Raw genomic sequence first — 18,888 nt, forward strand, 5'->3', positions numbered from 1 at the left:
CCTCCATCTCCTACCGACCAACCTCATCCCGCCCCCTTGACCTGTCCGTCCTCCCTGGACTGACCTATCCCCTTCCTAACTCCCTACCTACACTCACCTTTACTGGCTCCATCCCCGCCTCTTCGACCTGTTTGTTTCCTCTCCACCTATCCTCTCCTCTATCCCTCTTCTATCCGCCTCCCACTCTCTCCCTATTTATTTCAAAACCCCCTTCCCCTCCCCCTTTTCTGATGAAGGGTCTAGGCCCGAAACAGCAGCCTCTCTGCTCCTATGATGCTGCTTGGCCTGCTGTGTTCATCCAGCCCTGCACCTTGTTGTCTCTGTATTTCTTGGTGAATGTTTTATATCAAAGGTCTCTAGTTCCGCTCTTCCCCACATTCTCTCTGTGTCCACTCTCTCAAAACCCTTCACCATTTTACATCAAACCATTGGGACAACCATCAACATTCCTCTCTTCAATGAAATACAACCTCAGCCAAACCATCCATCTTCTGAGACAACAAGGTGCAAGGCTGGATGAACACAGCAGGCCAAGCAGCATCATAGGAGCAGAGAGGCTGACGTTTCGGGCCTAGACCCTTCATCAGAGATGCTGCTTGGCCTGCTGTGTTCATCCAGCCTTGCACCTTGTTGTCTCGGATTCTCCAGCATCTGCAGTTCCTACTATCTCTCATCCATCTTCTGATCTGTGTACCTTCAAACTTCTCATATCATCCATGGGAATCCTCTCTACATTCGCCCCAGTGCTGTCTACAACATGAAATCCAGAACTACACACTTTACTCTCAACATGGCCTGACAAAACGTTTGAATTGTGGATGGCAACAGTTCAAGAAGGCAGCCCATCACCACTTTCTCAAGGACAACTAGGGACAGGCAATAAATGCTGGCCAGCCAGCAATACCCACATCCAACAAATGAATAAAAAATAAGTAAGGTCTAAGGAAGGGATTCTATAATTTTAAGGATGAGGTATGTGAAGGCTGCTAATTGTGACATGTTTAAAGTTGGGGATTCTAGAGGTGGAATTAGTGCAGAGCAGAAATCTCAGAAGGCTGTATAATTGCAGAGATGAGGAGGGAAGAGGCCATGCTGTCATTCGAAAAAAGGATGAGAATTATAAAATTGAGGCATTTGTAGGTGAGTGAGCACAGAGCTAATATTGGTATGAGGCTAGATAATCAGATCAAAAAGAAGCATCCTTCAGGAGCTATGCCCCAGTGAAAGCCAATGCCTTCAAGAACTGACCCTCCATTCGAGTCAGCACCTTCAAGAATTTTATCCCAGTGAGAGTCAGTACCTTCAGGAGCTCTATCCCAGTGAGAGTCAGCATCTTCAGGAACTTTATCCCAGTGAGAGTGAGGATCTTCAGGAGCTGTATCCCAGTGAGAGTCAGCACCTTCAGGAACTGTATCCCAGTGAGAGCTAGCATCTTCAGGAGCTGTATCCCAGTGAGAGTCAGCACCTTCAGGAACTGTGTCCCAGTGAGAGTCAGCATCTTCAGGAGCTATATCCCAGTGAGAGTCAGCATCTTCAGGAGCTGTATCGCAGTGAGAGTCAGCATCTTCTGGAGCTGTATCCCAGGGAGAGTCAGCACCTTCAGGAACTGTATCCCAGTAAGAGTCAGCATCTTCAGGAACTGTCACCCTGTTATTAAATATATTTCAGTATTTAACCCTTTTGTATTAGTTTGAAATACACCTGAGCATGAGCAACTAGAGATATTACATTGGACACCATATGACTGTGAGGCCACAGAAAACAGAAGTAGGCTCTTCACCATCGTGTCTACTCTGCCACTGAATGTGAGCATGGCAGATGTGATAATCCTCAACTCCACTTTCCTGCCCGTTCCCTATCAGCCTTGATTTCTTTACTGATTAAAAACCTGCCTATGTTACCAATATCTAATTCAACACCAAACGCCCCATAGTGACCAAGTAAGGAACTACATGAGAAATATTTGGCGTGCCATTGCACGTTGGTTTGTTTGTGTCACTAACATCGTGGTCACCCTGGAAATCACAGATCACAATTAACTAGAAAAACCTGTACAGGAATCTATTACTAAATACATTGAAACAACAAATTACTTGCGCTTTAATTTTGAGACTTTCTTATATCTTTGATTTAATAAATCTCCTTTTACAGCGAACTATTCACAGTGAAGAACCCAGAGTGAACACTTCGCATCCTTCATTGCCAGGAATTCATTCGGAGACTTTGAATATGTTGGAGTGAGTTAACATTTCATGGTCCTTCCCAGGAACGTTATCGGACAAAATTTATATACAAACACACGAATTAGGAGCAGAAGTAGAAATTTGGCGCAGAGTCAAATATGGAAATATTAAATACAGATGACCAGAACTTTTCGAAGAGACATGTTGTATCGATGATCAGAGGAAGAGGTTGAGGTAATGATGAAGGGAGGTTTAAGGAGGAAATTCCAGAACTTAATGCCTCGGCAGCTAAACACAAAACCACCAGTGAGGGAAGCATTTAAAATTGGGGATGCTCAAGAGGCCAGAACTAGAGGAGTGCAGAAAAATTATTTTCAGAAACTAATAGGACTAAAGATGGATAAAGCTCCTGAACATGATAGTTTGCACCCCCGGTACTGAACAAAATAAGATGAGGGAATTACGAAGCTCTCCAAATTTACAAATTGTCCCTCTTGGATTAAAAATATGTCAAATGTCACTGTATAATTTAAAAAAAGAAGGCTGGGAGAAACTAGATTACTCCAGATCTACAGAAATCTAATGGTAGTGAAATGAATCAGGGACGGGGAAGCAGCACAGCTCTGCCTTGGAGTTAGAATAAGATCCATCCACTTGCTGCTCCTGTAGCTGCTGCTCACAGCTGCCCTCGCATGGATTGTGATGATGCTGCAGAATTCGGGGATTTACATATACATATTAATCAATTAAAACCTTCTAACTGATTAAAGATTTAACAGCATCTTAGGTTTGTTTAGTACATCCTCAGCAGTAGTGACTCTTTGATCTTTTACTTCTCAATTCTGTGTCTGATACTACCTCTCTCACTAACACCCGATGTGGAGGTGCCGGTGTTGGACTGGGGTGAACAAAGTCAGAAATCACACAACACCAGGTTATAGACCAACAGGTTTATTTGAAATCACAAGCTTTCGGAGCATCGCTCCTTCGGGTGTTACCTGAGGATGGAGTAAAGCTCCAAAAGCTTGTGTTTTCAAATAAACCTGTTGGACTATAACCTGGTGTTGTGTGATTTCTGACACAGAAACCAGAGGTTAACTATTTTACAATCACTTACCATGAATGTCCCAAAACAACCAATATCAATGGTGTTAGGACATCTAATACCAGAATTCAGCAAGGGACAGGAAAGTTACATAAATTCTTGAAAAGCAAGAGGGTGAAGTTGTTGGAGGTAAGTGGCAATTTGGAGTAATCTGGTTGTCATGCTCTTATTGAATGGCAGACCAGGCTTGAAGGGTGAAGTGGCCTACTCTCCTCCTGCATTGTATCTTCATATGACAGTGTTGAGACAGATTACTCAGCATCTCCGAGGAGAACAAGTGACTTAGTCTTTTGTTTACAAACCAGTGAAAACCAAAGAATACAATCAGAATAAGCACGTTGGTTGATAGGCTGTAAAAACATTATAAAATGCCGGAGAGGAAAATTCTAAATTATCATTTAATATTGGAGACAAGCATAACCTGGCCACAAATACCATTGTAATATACTGCCGTGAACTCCAGGAGAAAAATCAGAAAAAAACAAAAATCAGCATGTATATGGCATCTTTCACAATTGCAGCATGTCCCAAAGTTATTTACAATAGTGAAGGACCTCGAGAAGTATAGTTGCTATTGTAATGTTGGAAAAAGCAGTCATTTTGTACAGGTTAAGCTCTCACAAATAGATATGTAATAATCACTAGACAATCTGTTTTAATTATGTTTTCTGAAGTATAAATATTGGCCAGGACATCAGGAAGATCTCCTCAGCTCTTCATTGAAGTAATGACATGGGATCTTACATGTCCACCTGGGAGGGGAGAAAGGGCCTTTGTTTAACATTTGTTCTGAAGGACAGCAGCTCTGACAGTGCAGCATTCCATCAGGTGTTCAGGCTTTTGGAATGAGAGACAAACCCAAGGTAAAGCGAGGAGGTTGTCAGTTCAGAGTTCCAAATATTGATGAGACCAGTGCTTTCAGTTATTTAGTAGTTTCACCATTGAGTCTTTGGGAATGGGTTTGTATTCCATTCAACGTCATTATCGTGACTGAATCCCTGATTATCACCATTCTAGGGGTTACATAAATCAGAAACTGTACTGGCTTATTCATATAAGTAATATGGTTTCAGGAGCAGGTCAGAGGCCTCAAAATCCTACAATGAGTAATTCATGTTGAAAACAACAAATGCTCAGGATATGGCTCAGTGATTAGCACTGCAGCCTCACAGCACCAGGTACCTGGGTTCTATTCCACCCTCAGGCGACTGTCTGTGTGGAGTTTGCACATTCTCCCCGTGTCTGCGTGGGTTTCCTCTGGGTGTTCCGGTTTCCTCCCACAGTCAAAAGATGTGTGGGCTAGGTGGATTGGCCATGCTAAATTGCCCATAGTGTTCAGGGATGTGTAGGTTAGATGGGTTACAGGGAGATGGGTCTGGATGGGATGTCTGAGAGTCAGTTTGGACTTGTTGGGTCGAAGGGCCTGTTTCCACACTGTAGGGATTCTATGATCTATGATTACAGCGGGCCAGACAGCATCCATGGAGTGAAGGCAAGCTAACATTTCGAGTCTAGATGACTCTTCGTCGGAGCTAAGCATCTCTGTGGATGCTGGCTGACCTACTGTGATCTCCAGTATTTGTTGTTTTTACTACTGAATCCAGTATCTGCAGTAATTTGCTCCTGCAATAAGTAATTAATCTCCTGAATCCCAAAGTCTGTGCCCTTTCTACAAGGCACAATTCAGGAGTGTGATGGAATAGTCCCCACTTACCTGGATGAGTGCAGCAACAAAAACACTCAAAAAGCTTCACATCATCTGGGAAATAGCAGCCCACTTCATGGCACCACACCCACAAGCATTTAGTCCTTCCACCACCGATGCTCAATAACAGCAGTATGTACCATCGATGATGTGGGTTTACTAGAGCACATGGACTGCAGCAGTTTAAGAAGGCAGCTCACCACCACTTTCTCAAGGGGCAACTAGGGATCTGCAATAAATGCTGGCAAAGCTAGCGATGTCCATGCCCAATGAATGAATAAAAAAAAGACTGCGTTAATAAAATGGGACAATGCCCAGCGTGCTGAAGGAATTGGAACTGATATTAGCAAGAACAGTAAATAGAAGAAACAGGAAAGTTTAAAGCTGAGTTTCAAGACGTTGATGGACAATGACTTGTGCTTTTTCTTTTTCTTGTATGGAACATGGATATCAGTGGCAATTGTTGTCCATCTGTAACTGCCCTTGAATTTATTGGCTTTCTAAGCCGTTTCAGAGAGTAACTATAATTCAAGCAGATTTCAACGGTTCTGGAATCAGGTAATGATGGAAGATTTCCTTCGCTAAAGGACATTAGTTAACCCCTGTTATATTTTTACAACAATGGTTGCATGGTCATTGTTAATTCCAATCACTTAGAAAATTCAAGTTTCATCACCTGTTATTGTGAGATTTCAGCATATGTGCCCAGGATATTAGTCTGGAGTTCTGAATTATTACCCCAGTAACATGACAACAACACAACTGTCACTATATCAAATGACCAGTATTCCTTCTTCCTGATCATTGTTGTCATTGCTGGTCATATTTTTCTGCTTTGAACAGATTTACTTAATGATTTCTTGCCTCTTAACTCTGTGTGTGATGTTCTGAATGGTGCTTATTATAGAGCTAGCTCCAACAACACCACAATGAAAGAGTCAGTTGCTTTGAAAATATCAGACAGTGGAGTCATGGAGTCTTAGAGCTGTACAGCACAGAAAGAGACCCTTTGGTCCAACCCATCCATGCCAATCAGACATCCTAGATAAATCTGGTCCAATTGCTAGCATTTGGCCCTTATCCCTCTAAATCCTTCCCACTCATATACTCATCCAGGTGCCTTTTAAATGTTGTACTTGTACCAGCTTCCACCACTTCCTCTGGCAGCTCATTCCATTCAAGCACCACCCTCTGTGTGAAAATGTTGCCCCTCAGGTCCCTTTTAAATTTTTCATCTTTCACTTTAAATCTATGCCCTCTAGTTTTGGACTCTCCTACCCTGTGGAAAAGACCTTGCTATTCACCCTATCCATGCCCCTCATGATTTTAAAAACCTCTATAAGGTCACCCCTCATCCTCCGATGAGGGAAAATATCCCCAGCCTATTCAGCCTCTCCCTATAGCTCAAACCCTACAACCCTGGCAGCGTCCTTGTAAATCTTTTCTGAACCCTTTCAAGTTTTCACAACATCCTTCCAGAGCAGGGAGACCAGAATTGCAACTCAGTATTCCAAAAGTGGCCTAACCAATGTCCTGTACAGCCACAACATGACCTCCCAACTCCTGTACTCAATGCACTGACCAATAAAGGCAAGCATATGAAATGCCTGCTTCACTGTCCTATCTATCTGTGATTCCTCTTTCATGGAACTGTGAACCTACACTCCAAGGTCTCTTTGTGCAGCAGCACTCCCCAAGACCTTACCATTAAGTGTACAAGTCCTGTCCTGATTTGCCTTTCCAAAATGCAGCAGCTCACATTTATTTAAATTAAACTCCATCTACTACTCCTCAGTCCATTGGCCCATCTGATCAAGATCCCATTGTACTCTGAAGTAACCTTTGCTGTCCACTGCACCTCCAATTTTGGTATCATCTGCAAACTTACTAACAATACTTCCTATGTTCACATCCAAATCATTTACATAAATGACGAAAAGCAATGGATCCAGCACCAATCCTTGTGACACACTGCTGGTCACAGGCCTCCAGTCTGAAAAGCAACCCTCCACCACCATTCTCTGCCTTCTACCTTCAAGCCGGTTCTGTATCCAAATGGCAAGTTCTTGTGTTGACGTATCCTTAATGCTGATCACTGATGTAATCTAGCTCGTGTCTTTCCACTTTATAAAATAATTATGGGTATAGATAGGGTTAATGGTAGTCATTTTTTCCCTAGGATGGGGGATTTCAAGACTAGGGGGCACATTTTTAAGGTGAGAGGAGAGAGATTTAAAAACAACATTAGGGTGCAAATTTTTTACAGAGAGGTTTCGCATGTGGAATGAACGTCCTGCGGAAATGGTGGATGTGGGTACAACTACAATGCTTAAAACACATTTGGACAAGTAAATTAATAGGAATGGTCTGGAGGAAAATGGGCCAGGAGCAGGCAGTGGGACTAGTTTAGTTTGCGATTGTGTTCAGCACGGACTGGTTGGACCAAATGGTCTGTTTCCATGCTGTATAACTCTATGACTCTAGAAAACAAGAGTAGAAATAGACAGGTCATTCTCAGGAAGGCAGGGGTCAATGCTTGGATCATAGATGCTCATAATATCAATGATTTGAATGAACATTTTTGGATCAAATTTAATAATTCCAGATTTGTTGGTGTTTCAAAAGGAGGTGGGAATATGACAATATGAATTACGAGAGAATTTAGGGAACTTGGATAGGCTGTATTGTATGATTTCAAGAATGAGTAGGAGTAAAGGAATCAAAGTATATAGGGGAAAAGCAGGGACAGATTATCGAGTTGGGTGATCAGCCATGATCATATTGAATGGTGGAGCAGGTTCGAAGGGCTGAATGGCCAACTCCTGCTCCTAGTTTTTATGTTTCTAAATGAATGAGCAAGACTTTGACAGACGAACCATAAAGTGAATAAGTATGAGGTTATTCACTTTGGTAGAAAACAGAAAGGCAGAGTATTTCTCAAATAATGAAGAAGGTGTTGGTGTCCAAATAGATTAGCGTTTCTTGTTCATAGATCACTAAAAGCTAGCATTCAGGTGCAGCAAGCAATTATGACATTTTTGGAAGGCTATTTGAGTATAGGCTTCAAGACGGGAAATTACAGGCCAATTAGCCTGACCTTGGTCATTGGTAAGATTTTGGAGTCCATTGTGAAATATGAGATTTCTGAATACTTGGAAGTGCATGGCAAAATAGGGCAAAGTCAGCATGGTTTAATCAAGGGGAGGTCATGCCTGACAAATCTGTTAGATTTCTTTGAGGAGGTAAAGAGCAGGTTAGACGAAGGAGAGCCAATGGATGTTATCTACCTGGACTTTCAGAAGGCCTTTGACAAGGTACCACAAAGGAGGCTGCTCAGTAAGATAAAGGCCCATGGTGTTAGAGGCAAGGTACTAGCATAGATAGAAGATTGGCTGTCTGGCAGAAAGCAGAGAGTTGGGTTAAAAGGGTCTTTCTCAGGATGGCAGCTGGTGACAAGTGGTGTTCCACAAGAGTCAGTGTTGGGACCACAACATTTCATTTTATACATTAATGATCGAGATGAAGGAACCAAGGGTATTCTGGCTAAATTGGAGGTGATACAAAGATAGATGGAGGGACAGGTAGTATTGAGGATGTGGGGGAGGCTACAGAAGGACATGGACAGGTTAGGAGAGTGGGCAAAGAAGTGACAGATGGAATACAACATGGGAAAGTGTGAGGTCGTGCACTTCAGTAGGAAGAGTAGAGGCATGGACTGTTTTCTAAATGGGGAGATAATTCAGAAATTTGAAGTGCAAAGGAACTAGGCAGTTCTAGTCCAAGATTTTCTCAAGGTAATATTGTAGGTTGAGTCGGTAGTTAGGAAGGCAAATACAATGTTGGCGTTTATTTTGAGAGGACTAGAATATAAAAGCAGGGATGTGCTTCTGAGGCTTTATAAAACTCTGGTCAGATCACGTTTAGAGTATGGTGAGCAATTTTTGGCCCCATACCTCAGGAAGGATGTACTGGCCCTGGAGCGGGTCCAGAGAAGGTTCACGAGAATGATCCCAGGAATGAAAGGCTTAACATATGAGGAATGTGTGAGGACTCTGTATTTATACTCAATGGAATTTAGAAGATAAGGGGGGAATCTAACTGAAACTTACAGAATACTGAATGGCCTGGACAGAGTGGACATTGGGAAGATGTTTCCATTAATAGGAGAGACTACGACCCGAGGGCACAGTGTTAGAGTAAAGGGAAGACCCTTTAGAACAAAGATGAGGAGAAACTTCTTCAGTTAGAGAATGGTGAATTTATGGAATTCATTGTCACAGAAGGTTGTGGAGGCCAGGTCATTGATAGGTTCTTGATTGTCAAGGGGTCCAAAGGTTATGGGAGAAAGCGGGAGTACGGGGTCGAGAAACCTATCAGCCATGATTGAATGGTGGAGCAGACTTGATGGGCTGAATGGCCTAATTTCTGCTCCTATGCCTTATGGTCTTATGTCTTGCTATAGTTTTAAACCATGAAGAGGATAGTGTGGAACCGTAAAAGGATTTTGCAGTTGGTGAGTGGGCAGCTAGGTGGTAGGTGAGGTTCGATGCAGGGACTGTGAGGTTAATGCACTTTGGGTGGGAAGAATATTGAAAGACAGTATAAATAGGTGGTAAAATTCTAAATAGGATGCAGGAGCAGAAGGGCCTGGGTGTCTATGTGCACTAATCATTGAGGTAGCAAGAAGGTGGAGAGAGAAACTAATAAAGCATACAGTGTTCCTCGCTTTATTAAAAGATGCAGAGAGTACAAGAGCAAGGAGATGATGTTGAACTTATACAAGACACTGATTAGACCTCAACTGGATGATTGTGTCCAATCCCAGGTACCACATTATGGGAATAATGCAAATGCATTGGAGAGAGTGAAGAATTGATTTACAAGATTGGCTCCAAGAATGAGAAACTTAAGTGATGAGGATAGATTGAAGAAGTTGGGCCTGTCCTCCTTGGAGGGAAGAAGGCTGAGAGGAGATTTGACAGATGTTTTCAAAATCATGAGTGGGCTGGACAGAGTAGATAGAGAGAAGCTGATTTTGCTTGTAAAAGAAAACAGAACTGGGGAAGAGAGATTTAAAGTGATTGTAAATGAAGCAAGAGTGATATGAGAAAAACTTTTTCACACAGCGACTATTCAGGGTTGGAATGCACAGCCTGGAAATGTAGTGGAAACAGGTTCAATTGACACATTCAAGAGGGAATTGGATGATTATTTGGATAGAAATGGTGGGCTAAGGATATGGGGAAAAGACACCAGGTAATAGGACTGGTGCAGACATGATGGGACAAATGGCCTTCCTCTGCACTGTATCAATTCTGTGATTTACTTCTGTGGGTTTGTATTACGATGTACAGTTTTGTCTTCTTGTCTAAAGAAAGATGTTGTACATAATGGAAGTGAAACAGAGGTCCATTAGACTGGTTCCTGCGATTGCAGAATTGTCCTGCGATAATAGATTAAAGAAACTGGAACTATATTCTCTAGAGTTTCAAAAAATGTGAGGTGATCCCATTGAAACATCCAAGCTGCTCACAGGACATGACAAGGTAGATGTAGGCAGGATATTTTCCCTGGTTGGCGGATCTAGACCAGAGAAATAATCTCAGAATAAGAGATAGGACATCTAAGTGTGAGATGAGGTGGAATTTCTGCAGTCAGAGGATGGTGAGTCTTTGGAATCTCAGTCTCAGAGGGCTGTGGAAGCTCAATTTTTGAACATATTCAAGACAGCAATTGATTGATTTCTGGAAACTAATGATATTAGGGATATGAACATAACACCAAAACGTGGTATTAAAGGATATATACAGCTATGATCTAATTGAATGCATTGATCAGACACTGTGGGCCATTAGCAGAAGCAGAATTGCTTTCAACCACAATCTGAAACCTCATGGTCCAGCATATCCCCCATCTCCCATTACCATCAAGCCAGGTGAATAACCATGGTACAATGAAGAGTGCAGGAGGGTATGCCTGTATTCCAAACAATACAAGCAGCAAGTGATGGACAGATCTAACCAATCCCACAACTAATAGATCGGATCTGAATTCTGTAGTTTTGCCACATTTGCACGGGGGGGGGGTGAAAAATTAAAAAAGAAAGTTGTTGTGACGGTTGGAGGTTAGTTATTTCAGCTCCAGGACATCTCTGCAGAGTTCCTCAAAGTAATGTCCTCAGCCTAACCATCTTCAGCGGCCTTATCTGTGACCTTCCCTCCATCAGCTATCTACTGTATGAAAAATGCCACAAGAGTAAGGAATTGAGCTGCACCAAGATCACAGAATGAGCTTGTGATGAATACCATTGTGCTGGTTATAAAAGGGAATAAGGGCCAGAGTTAGTATTGCTGTAAATTTATCAGATGTCATGGTGTGATGGAGTCTTTAGTAGAGTCTCCACTTTTGTGCTGCACTGTTTCACTGCACCAGATGGGAGGGAGATTAATCTTTACACTGATAGGTAACAAAATCACTAGTTGATTCAAAATCTGTGGTGGTGGCCAGTGTCTGAGAATTATGCATTCTGTCCTGAAATCTCCAGCCAGACGCTGTGTCTGTGTGTTTTACATTCAACCTCCTGCAGGAGTTTTTATATTCCTGCACTGTTCTCAAGTCTCTACAGCAGCATCACCGTGTGTATATCCCATCAAGTTCGGTTCTTCATGGCAATCAAACACCCAGACAATCTCTGAGTATTATCTGTACATTACTGGAGTGGCAAATTAATTCCCCAATGAATGTGGGACTGTAATGTGAATGTGGAAAATAAAGTGCTTTACAACAGTGAAAGGTGAATGGGCAAAGCCTGCCACTGCACAGCTGTCAACAGGATGGTGGGGACAGAGGAATGGGAGGAGGTCATTTAAGCCTTTGAGCCTGCCCAACACTCACTCAGATAATAGCTGATCTACAACTGAACTCCATTTACCTGCCTTTGTTCCATATCGTTCACACAATAAAAATTAATCTCAGTTTTGTAAGCTCCAATTTATACCCTGCAATCAGAACCTTCTGGGAAGGAGTTCTAGATCCCCACTACCCTTTGTGTTAAAGTGTACTTTCAGCTTTGACTCTTCAAATGCTTCATTCTAATTGTAAGTTTTGTCTTTTGGTTCCATTGTCCCTGAGTAGAGGAAATATCTTCTCCGCATTTACCTCATTGAAACCCTTAATCATTCTAAGCGCTTTGATCAGATCACATCACAATCTTTCATACTCAAGGGAATAAAAACTGAACTTATATATCTTGTCCTTTTAATTTAATCATTCTGGACCATCTGCTCTGTAACCTCTCCAAGGGCAATAGCTCCTTTCTGAGGTGGAAACGTGTGACTCCTTCTTTCTTTTTGCATTGGAGCTTCCATGACAGAAAGGCAAGCACTCCATCAGCCTTTTTTGTATCTGTGTGCGCTATATTTTCCAGGATTATGTGCATAACCTTTTCTCCCCAATAAAAGTCCATAAGTCTCAGTCTTGAAAATTTTAATTTGAACCGCACCATCTGTCATCTACTCAGACCGAGTTCCAGATTTCCACTAATCTTTGTTGTAAAGTTTACTGGTTTCATCCCATGAGCTGTCTCCACTCCAAGCAGCAAACGCCCTTTGACACGGGCAATAAATGCTGGCTTGGACAGGGATGCCCACTTCCCATGAGCAAATAAATGAATAAAAAAAAAGCTACGATGTGGAGAATTGAACGCAAGGATTGTGAGATGGACATGTGGGGCTGAAGAACATGCAGCGTGACAGTGGAAAAAGTTGTGTAAGTTCCCCACCCTATTTGTGATCATGTTGGCTGCAGGGATATATTTAATCTGGCGTCTATTCAGCAGCAGTTTCCTGCCCTGTGATTTTAATGGAAATTAATGGAGAAAGTGAGTGTGTTGCACACTCAATCTGTCTCTCGTAATGACAAGCTCCAGCTCACTAAAAGTTATGCACAATTTCATAACAGCAGAAAAGAATTGGTTGAGCAATAGAATTCACTCAGGTGCTAGGTCTTAGAGTGAACTCTAAAAGGATGTCTGTGCAAGAGGCAAATAGACACACACTAGACCCACATATAACACAAGCAGAAGCGCCTTGATGTTACAATGCCCCAGGGATGTGTAAAATTCTCTAATGCATTAATGTCAGCACCACATTGACCCTTTTGTCGTGTTCATGATGAGATTTCAACAACGCGTGCATTCTGAGCTCTAGTCCATTACTTTTAATTTTAAAATTTAATGAGAGAAAGATATTTTGTAGCATTTTTAAGACAACCAACCATGGAGTTTATTGAATTGCAGTTCGTTGCTACAGAACACAGTGGGTTTATGAAATGTATTCATAGTGTGGGAACCTTGGAAACTGAAATCTAATGGCATTTAATTTGGATTAGGCTTAATTCCACCATAAACATGAAATTGGAACTCCAGAGTGGCCATCAGATTGTAGACATTTCACACTACAGCTTTTGATCCTTACAGTGTTTTTCACTGAACTGGTGTAATCATTCATCCCTTTCACAACCTCTAACCCTTAACCTCCTCAGACAAACAAGATGCTGGAAGAACACAACAGACCAGGCAGCCTTGTGAATTTGAAGAACAACACCTTATCTACCGCCTGGGCACCCTACAGCCCGGAGGACTCAACACTGAGTTCTCCAATTTCAAATAATCTTCCCACCCATCCCCCGGGTCCCTTTCCAGCCCCACCTCCTCCCTTCCATTCCACCTTCTCACCCACCCTCCAGCCACCAACAGGATTCATCCCTCCCATCAACCAACCAGGTCATACCTACCACCAGTGTCCACCTATCACCACCATTCTGCCTCCACCCACTTTATCTGCAGCTCCCCCTACCCCCACATCCAGTCCTGAAGCAGGGTAATATCTGAAACATCGACTGCTCCTTTCCTCCAGATGACAAGGTGTAGAGTTGGATGAACACAGCAGGCCAAGCAGCATCAGAGGAGCAGGAAAGCTGACGTTTCGGGCCTAGACCCTTCTTCAGAAAATGCCTGATGCTGCCTGGCCTACTGTGTTGTTCCAGCCTCCTGTTTATCTACCCTGGATTCCAGGCATCTGCAGTTTTTTTTTGTTTCTAACCTCCTCAGACAGTTAACATTCACCCACCCTCCTGCTCTCTCACAATCTCTCCACCTGTCACCCATTCACATTGAAGATACTTCCTTTCCCTGCATCTTGTTCTAGCAATAATTTGAGTAGCAGTGCCCACACTCACCTATTACCCTGCTGGACCCCATTCAGATAGCAACAAAGAATTTCCAGTTTACAAGCTCCAGACATCACCTCCTCACCATGGATTTGCAATCCCATTACACGTCCATTCCCCATCAGGATAGTCTCAGGGCTCTCCACATCTTCCTGGAAAGCAAGGTCTGAAACATCCCCAACCACGACCTCCCTCCTCCATCTGGCTGAATCTATCCACATTTTGAACAATTTGTTCTTTAATCCCTTTCACTTATCTTTTGGTCAAAGGTGTGGGCATGTGTACCCATATGGGCCCAGTTATGCCTGTGTCATTGTGGGGTATGTGGAACTTTCCTTGTTCCAGTCCTATGCCGGTCCCCACCCAAAACTCTTTCACTGGTATATCAGCAAAGTCATTGGTGCTCGTTCCCTTTCTTGTCTGGAATTGGAAAAGTTTATCAATTTCATTTTCAGTTTCCACCCTGCCCTCACCTTCACTTGGTCTTTCTCTGACTCCTCCCTTCCCTTCGCCAACATCTGTTTCCATTTCTGGGGATAGACAGCCTACCAGGATCCACTACAAACCTACTGACTCCCATAGTTACCTTAACTATACATCCTCACGCCCTGCTTCTGTAAAGACTCTATTCCATTCTCCCAGCTTGTCTGTCTCCATTGTACCTGTTCTGATTATTGCTAACTTTGATAAGGAGGCCTCCAAAATGTCCACCTTCTTCCTTAACCAAGGATTCTCCAGCACTGTAGTTGACAGGAACCTCAGCCGGGTCTGACCCATCTCCCGCACCTTGGCTCTCACCCCTTTTCTTCCTTCCCATAACAGTGACAGGGTTCCCTTTGTCCTCACCTACCATCCCACCAGCATCCACATCCAAAGGATCATTAGCTGCCGTTTCTGCCACCCCCAGCACGATGTCACCACCAGACACATAATCCCCTCCCTTGTCAGCCTTCCGCAGAGACTGTTCCCTCTGGGACACCCTGGTCTATCCCTCCTTCATTCCCAACACCCTCCCACAGCCTCATGGCACCTTCCCCTGCAACTGCAGAAGATGTAACACCTGCCCAATTATTTCCTCCCTCCTCACTATCCAAGGGCCCAAAGGTGAAGCAGCACTTTACCTGCTCTTCACTCAATCTAGTCTACTGCATTCACAATGTGTCTCCTCTACACTGAGGAGACAAAGTGCAAACTGGGTGACCACTTTGCAAAACACCTATGTTCTGTCTGCAAAAAAGACCCTGAGTCACCACATACCTGCCATTTGAACACACCATCATGTTCTCGTCTAATATCTCTAATATTTCTCAGGAAGGGTCACCAGATCTGAAATGTTAACTCCGCTTTTTTCCTTCACAGATGCTGCCAGACCTGCTGAGCTTTTCCGGCAACTTTGTTTTTGATTTCTATCTTAGGCTTGCTGCAGTGCTCCAGCAAAGCTCAGCACAAGCTGGAAGAACAGCACCTTATTTTCCACTTGGGGACCCTGCAGCCTTCTAGACTCAATATCAAGTTCAACAATTTGAGGGCTTGAGCACCTTCTCCCATGTGCTTACCCCAACTCCCACACCCTAGGCCTTGTCATCACACCAGCTGCTACCACAAACAACCCATTTTCACTCACTGATGATCCTCATTAGCAGCTATTGATTCTCTCAGGCTGACCTTTATACATTCCTTTGTCCAGCTGTTTTTCTCGCTATCTCTGGGGTTCCATCTCCACCTATCGTTTACTCCCTGCCCCCCCCCCACCTCTGATTCTGCATATATACCAATCTTTGCCCAAGCAGAATCAGTTATGAAGAAGGGTTACTAGACCCGAAACGTTAACGCTGTTTTCTGTCCATAGATGCTGCCAGACCTGCTGAGATGTTTCATCAACTTTTGCTTTTGTGACAGAGGTTTTATTATTAGCCATGAAAGGGTTAAGCTAGCAATAGTTAGAACGTGCAAACACTTCAGGTGGTGCCCGAATTTTAGTAAGGACAGCAGGGTTAGATGGGCGATATTCCACAAGAATATCGAATGCTGAAAGCATGTGCCCTCTTGTTATGCTGCATGCCTTTTCAAGCATTCATGACTGACACTTGTGACTTTCTTTGTAGTTTCGTTTCTTCCAGCAGAGAGTGAGGGAGAAGGACTGGAAAGACAGGTTTATGGTTGAGGGAATTTTATTTCTCTCGCCTTGGTTTTAAACCCACAGTATTTTCAATAGAAGTGCTGGTCGTGAATAATTCAATAACAAACGCTCAGCCGATTCCTAGAAAGCGTTTATGTTTCCTGGTACAATTAAATAACGTACATGTGGGTATGGGAGGAGGCTGTCACTCTACCGTAATTCACGGTTTAGAAAACTCTACAATACATCCGATCATCGCGGGAAAGGCTGTGTTAGTTCTTCCTGATGCCCCGACTTTGAGAAATCAGAAATATTAGTCATTTCTGACAATATTATTCTCCTCTACAGAGTTCTGCAATGATTATTATACCAAATAATATAATGGGAATCAAGGTTGGGTGATTTAGACCTGTAACCAGCCAGAATGGGACATACAGGAAACAGGAGGAAGCGGTAAATGGTTATTGTGTCGGCAAAGTGACTGGTGAGTATATACACATGGTAACCTTGCAAATAACCACTTCAACAATGCTCTGCAAATGTTTTTTGTTGCCTCTCAAATCCAAGTCTATTCTACAACTTCATGTTTAAAAGCTCTACTCAGATTTCCACTGAAATGCTAAAAATCAAACACACAAATGACATTCCATGTGACTCGAGCCTTGGTAAGTTAATTGGATCTATACTTTCCGGGAGTTAGAAGAATAAGGGCTGATCTTATTGAAATATATAAGATTCTGAGATGATTTGACTGTGTCAATGTTTCCCCAACTGAGGTCTTGTTCTCAGTAAAAAGTTCTGCCTTTTATGGTTGAGATGGGGAGAAAACTTCACAGATGTGTTTGTGAATCTTTTAACCTAGAGGATTGTAGATGCTCACACAGTGAATATATTCAAGTCTGAAATTGATTATATTTTTGTTCTCACTGCATGTCTGCCATCTCTCCAACAAGGAGAGATTTTCTCCAATGAAATGAAAGAAAAACTGAAGCATTGTCTCCAGTCCCTGCCACAAACTTCATCCCTTTCCCTGGTCACTGACTGTGGCTGAGCTACACTGCCCAACATCCTACTTGACCGTGAGCTTAGCTTTTGATTCCACATTCTCTGCATTACTAAGAATGTCTACTTTCACCTCTGTGATGTTGTCCATCTCTACCAAGCCTCACTCACTTGCTGTTGAAACATGTCTATTGCCCATGTTAATCTAGTGCTCTCTTGACTTTCTTTCCATTTGAATTCTCCGTAAACTTGAGCCTATCCAAAATTCTGCAATCTATTTCTTAACAATACATAGTTCAATTCCCCATCATGCCTGTGCACATGGGCCTATATTGACTCTGTTTGTTCTTCGTTCTGATGATTTGTTCATTAAACTCATATACTCCAACATTAACTAGAAGCCTTTTACTTTATAGCTTATCAAAAATTAGTTGAAAAGTGAAAATATTTACATCTATCACATTACCCTTATTTTCAATAAGAATTCAATGAGTTTGGTCAAGCATGACCTTCTCTTGTAAATCTGTGATGAGTATTCTTTATTATATTTTTGGTTTCTAGATATTTTCTGTTGACCTAAAGATTTCTGACTGAGGAGTAAGGATTCTATTATCATTCCTAACACTAACATTAAGCTAATTAGACTATGCTTCCCTAGTTTGTTCTCCCTCCTTTTCGGAACATACGAATAACATTAGCTGTCTATCAATCTTCTGACACAATTCCTTTTGTTAACCTTGTCAAACTATTCTTTTTTTAATCTTCTGATCACTATTGACTAGATGTTCCCCACTGTTTCATCTCTTGTCTGCTCTGTTTTATTCACTAAATAACCTTTTTTGTTCTAATAAATTTAGAAAGGATGTGTTAGGTCATCATAGGATTGCTATATTACGCAGTGATATCTTAGGCAATGGAGAAAAGAGACAATACCGAGTATAGGAACTGAACCCATATGGATTAAAGAACAAAGAAATTAATTCTTCCATTCACCTTCAGGATCTGACGTTGATATCACTCTTCTTGGGCTTTTATCTTGGTAAAAAGGAGCCCTTAATACATTCCAGAAACTCCATTTCTCTTTCCCTTCACTAGCACTTTTAGACAGCTTATTTGGTGATAGTTGAAACCTACGATGGTTATATTTACTGTATTTTATTTATTTCGTAAATTAGCATTCAGGTCTCTTCTCACTACTCCTCCCTTATTAGATGGCATTTTCACACATTCTTATTGGGGTGATTAGTTTCTCCTTGTTCTTCAATCCACACTGATTCAGTTCCTATCCTTGGTATTGTCTCTTTTCTCCATTGCCTAAGGTATCTCTGAGCAATATGGCAATCCTACAATGACCTGAACCATCCTTTCTAAATTTACAATAACAAAGATTGTTTAATTACCAAATCTGTTCTTTTCAGTTTGCCAATTGTATCGGTGTTCTTGCGAAGAATTTTTGCTTCCTGTTTATCCATTTTGTTTGACTTCATGACAGATTGTGAAATTTAAACTTGGTTATAAAACTCCTGCAGTATAGGTCTACTCTCAG

At 42.3% G+C, this 18,888-nt stretch overlaps 1 protein-coding gene across 1 annotated transcript in view; it reads right to left on the reverse strand.

The window, feature by feature from the left end:
• The window catches only part of selenow2a (selenoprotein W, 2a), a 34,793-nt gene extending 20,351 nt beyond the window's left edge, over positions 1 to 14,442 (reverse strand). The window contains exon 1 of the mRNA XM_048614429.1: positions 14,238 to 14,442. Within this exon, the coding sequence (XP_048470386.1) occupies positions 14,238 to 14,442 (205 nt within the window). The remainder of the gene's footprint in view (positions 1 to 14,237) is intronic.
• Between the last annotated feature and the right edge of the window lie 4,446 nt (positions 14,443 to 18,888).

This window comes from Rhincodon typus, chromosome 30 (assembly GCF_021869965.1).
Source record: "Rhincodon typus isolate 14 chromosome 30, sRhiTyp1.1, whole genome shotgun sequence".
In the NCBI taxonomy this organism is placed as follows: domain Eukaryota; kingdom Metazoa; phylum Chordata; class Chondrichthyes; order Orectolobiformes; family Rhincodontidae; genus Rhincodon; species Rhincodon typus.